The 10,000-nt window shown below is 39.1% G+C and overlaps 1 protein-coding gene across 1 annotated transcript in view; it reads left to right on the top strand.

The window, feature by feature from the left end:
• Positions 1-10,000, top strand: part of sh3bp5a (SH3-domain binding protein 5a (BTK-associated)) — a 26,150-nt gene that overhangs the window by 12,553 nt on the left and 3,597 nt on the right. Inside the window, exons 4-8 of the mRNA XM_079591152.1 lie at positions 4,782-4,946; positions 5,075-5,205; positions 6,863-6,905; positions 8,236-8,455; positions 9,177-9,503. Of these exons, the coding sequence (XP_079447278.1) occupies positions 4,782-4,946; positions 5,075-5,205; positions 6,863-6,905; positions 8,236-8,455; positions 9,177-9,503 (886 nt within the window). The remainder of the gene's footprint in view (positions 1-4,781; positions 4,947-5,074; positions 5,206-6,862; positions 6,906-8,235; positions 8,456-9,176; positions 9,504-10,000) is intronic.

The raw sequence follows: 10,000 nt of genomic DNA, 5'->3' as shown, positions 1-10,000 counted from the left end.
AAATCGTGTTATAATAATGATTATAGTCCACTGCTTTGTAGTTTGTAGTAAAAAACTAAAAATAAGATAAAGAATTTAATGTTATGTTAGTGAGCATAGCCCAGAGTTCATATTGTAAAAGCACAATCAGTCTTTGTTTGCGTTAGCCCGATGCATAAACATAACGTTTTTACAACAAAAAAACCAATGCAGTTACGTTACTCTATTCATTAAGACAACGACAAACACTATTGCCATTGAAGACCTAGAAGCTAAACGGTGCTTACACAACAAACAAAATAATTATTAAGCATGCTACATAAAACATAAAAGCAACAATTATTAATAACACTTACAGGTTGTGATACGGAGGAGGAAGCTGATGCAAATACACTTGGAACTGAACCTTCCTTCAATATCAGCCGACTCGCGAATCCAAGTTTGATTGCATTTTAAAAAGCAATCGTCTTCAAAATGGCGCGAACAAAGCACAAGGCTCGGACTATACTTCTGTGGTATAGTTGTATATATGAATTGTAGCCACTTAGTCTTCAAATGCTCCTCCTTGGGCAGATGAAAAAAGTTGGCTTTTGAGCCGCACTTCAGAACACAGCGTCTCGTCGCCATGATGTTTCCCTGCTGGCCTTGGAGCGCAATAAGTGGGCGTATCGTATTCAAATAACTTGACAAGTTGACGTCATCTAGTCAGAGAAAAAGCTTCGGTCTTCTAACGATTCATAAAAATGACTCCAAGTCGACTCTTACTTTTGAAAGACAATAACTTTATATACGGTGCACTTTCATATTTCAAACTTTGCAGGATGTTTTTGTTCACTTAGATCTATGTTACACACTACATGAAAGGTACATTTCAAAATTCCATAATAGGTGCCCTTTAATGCAAATGCTAATAAAAACCTGGGGAAGTTTCCTGCGTTTAAAGGAGTTATTGTGTCTGTAGAGCGGCTTGTTTCCTTCATTTCTCCGGGTGGATGAACTTGCTTTGATCGTCAAAGCGGGAATAGCGGTGGCAGTTTGAGAAGGTCAGACAGAGTTTAGGGTGTGTTGAGATCTTCAGATCATACTGGGGTCATTAAATAGTAATTCAACACGATTTCGTGAATGCTGCTCATTAAAAATTCATCATGTCTGACCGAGTTTAGGAAGAAAGTAGGTCAGCAAACCAGAGAAAATCATACTTGTGCTGCCTGTCAAACGCATTACCAGGAGGAAGAGATGGGCAGTGAGAAACAGAGTGCGTTTCTGTCCCCTTCAGACACACAGGACACAACACGTGTGTGTGAACAGACAGGCAGATGAGCGAGTGTGTGTGATTTTGACCTTAAAAGCTCCACAGCAAGTGAGAACCTTTATTGACGTAACTCTAATCTGTCATGACAGTGTCAACAGAGCTCAGCTTCACCTGACCTTAACCTTGACCTCGAGAGTAAAGTGTTTAAAGGCGATCGGATCACAAGGGGACGACACTAAACATGTGTAAACGGGGTCTAAAACGTTTTGAGATTGTCCACTTTTGACCACTTCCAGAGGTCATTGAAAACACATTCGACCGGATTGCTTTCGTAGTGTAAACGCTCATTGGATTGAATGCGTTTCGAACCGCCACAAAAGGCCGTCGATGTTTTCCAGCTCCATGCATCTGTCACTGTGCATCGGTATGTTAGGAATCCCTCAGTGGGACGCTGGAGAGTCTTCAGGAGCCGTTCATCACGAGTTACATCACAGCCACAGTGACGGCTTTATGGCTGTCGTGTCTCCAGACCCCGGCGGGCCGACACACAAGCTCTTTGTGACTGCGCAGCTCGGTCAAAATCACAGTATTATGAGTGACACACAATGGACAGTTGACCGGTCAGGAGAAATGCAGCATCTAGGCCGCTATAAGATTATAATACACCACTGTTCAAAAGTTTGGGGTTTCAGTAAGATTTTTTTGTATAAAATTAATACTTTTATTCAGCAAACGTGCATTAAAATTACCAAATGTTACAGTGAAGACAGTTTTTTATTTTATTTCAAATAAACGCTGTTCTTTTGAACCTTCTGTTCATCAAATGTATCACGGTTTCCACAAAATATGAAGCAGCACGACTGTTTTCAACATTGATAATAATCATAAATGCTTCTTGAGCATTAAATCATCATATTTACTGATTTCTGAAGGATCATGTGACACTGAAGACTGGAGTAATGATGCTGAAAATTCAGCTTTGATCACAGGAATACATTATATTTGACTATATATTCACATAGAAAACAGTTATTTTAAATTGTAAAAATATTTCACATTATTACTGTTTTTACTGTATTTTTAATCAAATAATTGCAGCCTTAGTGAGCAGAAAAATCTTACTGACGCCAAAATGTTTTATGCTATAGCGTACTAATTTAATATAATACAGTTTAAAGATGACAAATAAGACCTAAAGAAAAATGCTTTTCGATAAAAAAAAAATTAAATCACAAAAAAACGTGAAAACCGCCCACTGAGTAGCCAAAGCAAATTTAGATATCAGCCTTTAATGTCTGGTATTGCTTCAGACTGGAGTTTGCCCTCGCAGACATGCCATCATCACATCCTTGCATGAGCAGCGGTGTAAATAGAGCTATTGTTTGTTGCTGTACATGCATTGTTTCACGATGTTGAATGCTCAGTTTTGAACAATGGTCAGAAAGGTCAGTTCTGGACACGTTTGACATGACGCATTATGTGCTCATGAACCCGAGGAAACCAAGCGTTCCCCTCATCTCGCTAATGCAAAGTGTGTGAGTCGTCTCTCGCTCTCTACCTGCACACTGTACTGAGCACTTCTGCAGTCTTCCATGCAGAACAGAAATACACTGACGTTCACACAGCGCTGACCGAGCCACTGACCCCTGCTGGGATTTTTAATGGACTGTGACACAGATAAGACATAAAGAAAAAGATTAAATATTTTACAAGTTAATATGAAACTAGTATAGATAAATTCACTTACTAACCTTGCCTGTGTAAAGCTATATCCAGTTTTTTGAATCTCCTGTCATGAGATTAAAGCTGGAATACTTTTTTAAATAAACTCTTTTATAAATAAAGGTTCTTTATTGGCACTGATGGTTCCATGAAGAACCTTCAGAATCCATGGAATCTTTAAATTCCACAAAAGCGTTCTTTAGAATTTTAAAATGTCCTTGTGAATGAATGGATGAGTGGGTGTAAAATGAATCTTCGCACTACATTTTTAGTTTATTTTGGGGAACCAAAACTGTACAGCATTGGGAAAACCCCCTTTTAGAAGCTGAGAAAATGACAATTATTATTATATTCTTTATAACTGAGAAAAGCCTCATGGATTTAATTTCACAAACCCAGCAGGGGGGTGAGCGAGACGATTGAGCTTTATGAAATATACATTAGCTTCTTGTCTCAAGCTACTAGTTTTCTTTATGAATTCTTTATCAGAATACAGATTTGACTAATGTAAGAGGGATCGTCTGTAAATGAGAAGCTCGTCCCACAGAGAGACAGAGGCTGGTCATGTGATCTATTAAAGCTGAGCGACTAATGCCCAGACGGATGAAGCTTTATGGTTCGTTGCGGGGAAATTAAAAGAAAACAAAAGATTAAATTGTGTGGGAGCCGTTTACAGTGAGATCCTATGGGACTAATGCTAAATAATGTTAACCAATGTAAAGTGGTACCAATTGAACTCACTTAAATCACACTGTAATTCTTTCAGAAACAGAAACCCAGGAGAGTGTCTCACAACGGCACTGAATTGTGGTACATCTGCGTCCTCAATATGAGCAAATGACTGAGTATTGACAGCAGTTGTTTACTACGGTATCTTGGTAACACTAAGGATGTGTCATCATCGTTTACGTAACAACATGTGCACACTTGAATCTGTCGGCTGCGAATGCATTGCAAGAGATGAAGAATGTGAGCTCGCTGAAGACAGTTTCTGCTGAGACGTGAATTATACATCAGTCTGCAAATTATGCTTCAGCAAATCATAACGTATTGCATTCATACTAATTGTTTAAAGGGGTGGTTGAATATGATTTCACTTTTCTAACTTTAGTTAGTGTGTAATGTTGCTGTTTGAACATCTGCAAAGTTGCAGCGCTCAAAGTTCAAAGCAAAGGGAGATATTTTCTTCTAAAGAAAATAGTTTTTTGCTTTTTAAGGACTACAACAAACGGCTGGTTGTTACTTGGTTGTTACTGGTTGTTACAACTACACGACATTCCTCCCTAAAATTTACATAAACTCCGCCCCTGGGAACACGATTGATAGATTATCGAAGACAGAATATGCTAATCAATGACTAGAAGATAACTACACATAAGCTGCATAAAATCGAAAACCATTCAGAAATGTCCTGTTGCTTCTACATGTTGTCACTTCTTCTTGAGTCTCTCCATCATTGTCTGACTCCGGTTTGAACATAAAAGGCTAAAAGTGCTTGAAATGTTCAGTGTGTGTGTGTGAGGTAAAAGGACACGAACTGTTGAAGCTCCGCCCCCTGTGCCGGGAGCAGCAGCTCATTTGCATTTAAAGGAACAGACACAAAAACTGTATGTTTTTGCTCAACCTCAAAAAGTGACAATTTTAACATGCTATATAAAAATACATAAACTTATTTTGAGCTAAAACTTCACATACACAATCTGGGGACATCAAAGACTTATTTTACATCGTTTGAAAAGGGCATTATACCTCCCCTTTAATATATATACATACACAAGTTTAATTTCAAGAGTTTGGAAACCAACCGTAATATTCTGATGTGTTTCAGGCTCAGGTTGAAGCTCAGAGAGCCACACAGGAGTACCAGCGGGCCATGGAGATCCTGCGGGCAGCGAAGGAGACCATCGCTCTGGCCGAGGAGCGTCTGCTAGAGGAGGACAGCAGGCAGTTTGACTCGGCCTGGCAGGAGATGCTCAACCACGCCACCCAGAGGGTGAGAGACGCAACACCACTCCATAAACATGCTATATATATATAAGTTCCTGTAGCTGTAGACCACAGTATTCTGTTCTATGCTATGCGGTTAAAGTGATTCTGAACTGCTCTGATTGGCTCTTCCAGGTGATGGAGGCGGAGCAAACCAGGACACGCAGTGAACTCGAGCACAGAGAAACAGCGACCAAATACAACGCCGCCATCAGCCACATGAGACAACTGGAGAAGAAGCTCAAACGCACCATCAACAAGTCCAGGTCAGAGGACATCCATCCATTCATCCATCTCTACATCCATTCACCCATCCATGTCTCCATCCTTCCAAACATCCATCTATCCATCTCTCCATCCATTCACCCATAAATGTCTCCATCCTTCCATCCATCCTTTCATCCATACATCTCTCCATCCATCTCTCCATCCACCCATCCATCTCTCCATTTATCCATCCATCCAACCATCTATTTATCCATCCATCCATCCATCTCTCCATCCATTCACCCATCCACCCACTCACCCATCCATCCATACATCCTTCCATACATCCATCCATCCATCCTTCCATCCATCCATCCATCCAACCATCTTTCCATCCATCCACCCATCCATCTCTCCATCCATCCACCCATCCATCTCTCCATCCATCCATCCATCCTTCCATACATCCATCCATCCAACCATCTTTCCATCCATCCACCCATCCATCTCTCCATCCATTCACCCATCCATCTCTCCATCCATCCATCTATTCACCCATCCATCCATCCATCCATCCATCTACCCATTTATCCACCCACTCACCCATCCATCCATACATCCTTCCATCCATCCATCCATCCAACCATCTTTCCATCCATCCACCCATCCATCTCTCTATCCATCCACCCATCCATCTCTCCATCCATCCATCCATCCATTCACCCATCCATCCATCTACCCATTTATCCATCCATCCATCCATACATCCATACATCCATCTACCCATTTATCCATCCATCCATCCATACATCCATCTACCCATCCATCCATCCACCCATCCATCTCTCCATCCATCCATCCATTCACCCATCCATCTCTCCATCCATCCATCCACCCATCCATCCATCTACCCATTTATCCATCCATCCATCCATCCATCCATCCATCCATCCATCCACCCATCCATCCTTCCATACATCCATCCATCCATACATCTCTCCATCCATCTCTCCATCCATCCATCCACCCATCCATCCATCTACCCATTTATCCATCCATCCATCCATCCATCCATCCATCCATCTCTCCAAACATCCATCCATCTCTTCATCCATCCTATCATAAATCTCTCCATCCATCCCTCCATTCACCCATCCATCCATCCATCCATCCATCCATCCATCCATCTCTCCAAACATCCACCCACCCATTTATCCACCTATCCATCAATGCATCAGTCTGTTTTTGATATACATACACTACACTTAGTTTTGAGGTCTGTAAGATTTTGTTTTGTAAGAAATGAATGCTTTTATTCAGCAATATACATCTAAAGGTTGCAATGGACATAAATAGGAGACACCCTAAAATCTTGCTCAACAAGTTCTGCACGCACTCATTCTACAGGACATGCATCATTCATAATGATTCGTTTCAAAAACATATTTGGGAATAAAATTATGTTTGCTTCAGAAAACCCACAAAATGTTTCCTCTCTCTCACACATATATAAATGACCAGAACTCTGTGCTTCCCCACCCCGGGCCTCTGCTGAAGTGTAGTTCAGTGTAGTTCAGTGTGGGGCGTCTCTAATGTGCTCCAGATGTGCTTCTGCTGATGGAATGTGCCGGTTCTTTCACAGAGCTCTGTTGTTGCCATGGAAACCGGCTCTGAGACTCACTCTGTTCTAACTGGCCTCTTTCTCTCCCCCTGCAGGCCGTACTTTGAATTAAAGGCGAAGTATTATCTCCAGCTCGAGGTACGTCAGTTTTTATTTGGCACAAAATAACTTTAAATACTTTTCATCCCAAAATCAAAGATTACTTTTTTTATTTAGATTTATATAAATATATCTTTAGATTTTTTTATTCATTCATTTATATTCGATTATATTTTATCTAAAGTAAATGAAGGCTAGTTTTAAAACAATTACTTTTTCTTCTTTTTTTTGGGCAGTTTTCATGACAAATAATTACATATTTCACGATTAATTAACATTACTGTAATTTGAATAAAATAATTAGTAATCATTTTTATTTTCTATAATCAGAAATTATTTTAATTGAAATGATTTATGCATCATTGTATTTTTTATTGTACTGAAATTAACTTGTGTTGATATATACAGATCATTGTATTACAGTAATCTTTTTGTAATATTTTAAAACTTCTTCAATTAAATTTAAATAAAAATTGTCAAATACTTAAAACATTATATTTAAATATTTTTTTAAATATTATGTTTTTATGTATATTTTATGTTTTATTAAACAATACAGTATGTAATAAAATAATCTCGGGAGAATCACCCTTAAGAATAATGGAAATTACAGCAAATAAATAAATAAATATATTTTTAAAACATACAAGCGCATTAAAGCAATGAGACTACTTCAATTAAATGTTAATATAAACATAAATTAAAACAATGTTTTACAAATATTAAATGAATATATGTAAAATACACATTTAATTTTTTTTTACTATATATATATATTTTTTTAAATACAGTATGTAATAATGAGAACATCAGGAGAATCATCATAATGAGAACATCAGGAAAAATAAGTTTCTGATGTCCCCAGAGTGTGTGTGTGAAGCTTTAGCTCAAAATACCCCACAGATATTTTTATATAGCATGTTAAAGTTTCACTTTTTGAGGGTGAGCAAAAACACACCGTTTTTTGCCTGGCCCTTTAAAAATGAACTGAACTGGAATTTGAGTAAAGGTGATATAACAGATATATTTTATTTATTCTCATTGGTACAAATGGCAGAATTTGTTAAAAGGGATAAAATGGTGTTGTTGTACGGGCGCCGCCATATTGGATTTGAACATTCGACTACGTCACTGGCATGGAATAGCTACTCCCACCTAAATGTTGTATTGTATGAAATATTTTGAGACAAAATTAATTGGTACATAATAATATTAAATCAAGCGATCAAAGTGCTCATTGCTGCTGCGATCAGTGGCGTGGATAGTGTCTCTTGTGGTTTTGGATAGTAAATATGCGTGGATCTGATTTTGGATAATAAATATGCGTGACCTGTTCTCCGCTTTACCTTGTCCTCCTTCTCCCACACAGCAACTGAAGAGACGGGTCGACGAGCGTCAGGCTAAACTGACCCAGGCCAAAGCCGAGTACCGGACGGCCCTTCGAAACCTGGAGACCATCTCGGACGAGATCCACGCACGGCGCCGGCTCTCGGCCATGGGGCCCCGGGGCCGAGGGGTGGGGGCCGAAGATGACGGGGCCGCTACCGACGACATCGCCAACTTCAAAATGGAGTCTGACGGCATATCGAGTAAGTGAGATCATACATAATGCACATTATAATTCAGATTGTAATACATAAAGCAGTCCTGAAAAAAAAACATTTCACGAAAATAAATAAATTTGATTTAAAATGGTATATGACATTTTGTTATCCGATTCAATAAAATTCATACATTTTAAGTTAATATTCACTCTTTTGTGCCACTGTATAACCGAAAAAGTAGTTTACACCCGTTCCTGAGACATTCATGCTGAATTACAATCAAATCTGTCTTAGCATTAATGTGCATTATGTTATAGTTATTTTATTATTTTTAGTGCTTAAACTAAATAAACATTTGAAATGTTGCTTTGGCAACTAACTGATATAAAATAATTTTATTTTAGACTGACTATATAGTTTAGACTATATGGACTATATAGAAGGGCGCAATCAAAATGTAGCTGACAGTGACACAAAAAAGTGAATATATACGTCAAAAATTAATATATTTTATTGCATCAGATGATGAAATATCATATTTGACCATTTAGCACCAAACAAACTTCTATTTGTGAAATGTTTTGCTTACTTTCCAAGGCCACTGTATGTATTTAATCATTTCTAGTCCCTTCATTTTTACATTTACATGCAATTTGTCAAAAAGCCAAAAATAGTTGTAATATGCACTTCCAGGTTTATTACATAACTGCAAGCAAGAGAAGGAGCAACTAACAATATTCAAAATGCTGATGTGTTTTGTCTACAGTGATGTCCGTGAATATGGAGGACAGCTGCGCCGGCACGACATCAGAAGACGACCCCGAGACACAGTCGTCCACCGGCAGCCTGAGCTCCACGTCCGCACCTCTCGACCTGCCCTGTCCGTTCCCCTCCTCCCCCTCCCCGTACGCCATGCTCTCGTCCTCCTGCCCGTACCCGTCCTCCTCGCCCCCGCCGTCGCCCTCCGCCGGCCCTGAGCTGCTCCAGCTGCCCGGCTCGGGGTCTCTGGAGGGCTTCGAGCAGGTGTCTCCGGCGCTGGGCCCTCGCAGCGAGTGCAGCGGGGCTTCGTCACCTGACTGTGAACAGGAACGAGGTGAGAGCCAAAGCAGATTAAACCATGAGGACTGACTCAGACGTGTGGAGTCATAAAGTTACCGGCCACACTGCAAAAAATACTTTTCTTACTCAGTATTTTTGTCTTGCTTCCAGTCAGAATATCTAAAAATTCTTAAATCAAGATGCATTTACTAGATGAGTAAAATTACATAAGATGTTATGTTCTGTTTTCTGGGGGAATTAATCAAAATGAAGTGAGTTTATGCTTAAAAAAAGCAACATTATCTGTCAATGGGGTAGAAAAATTATGTTGTTGTTTCTGTTTGAATTATGATTATTTTTCTAACCCCATTGGCAGATAATGTTGCTAGTTTTAAGCATAAACTCACTTCATTTTGATTAATTCCCCCAGAAAACAGAACATAACATCTTATGTCATTTTACTCATCTAGTAAATGCATCTTGATTTAAGAATTTTTAGATATTTGGACTGGAAGCAAGACAAAAATACTAAGTAAGAAAAGCATTTTTTGC

The sequence above is a fragment of the Phoxinus phoxinus genome (assembly GCF_949152265.1).
Source record: "Phoxinus phoxinus genome assembly, chromosome: 19".
In the NCBI taxonomy this organism is placed as follows: Eukaryota; Metazoa; Chordata; class Actinopteri; order Cypriniformes; family Leuciscidae; genus Phoxinus; species Phoxinus phoxinus.
Note: the sequence above shows the minus strand (reverse complement) of the source record. Positions and strands in the feature narration are given on the sequence as shown.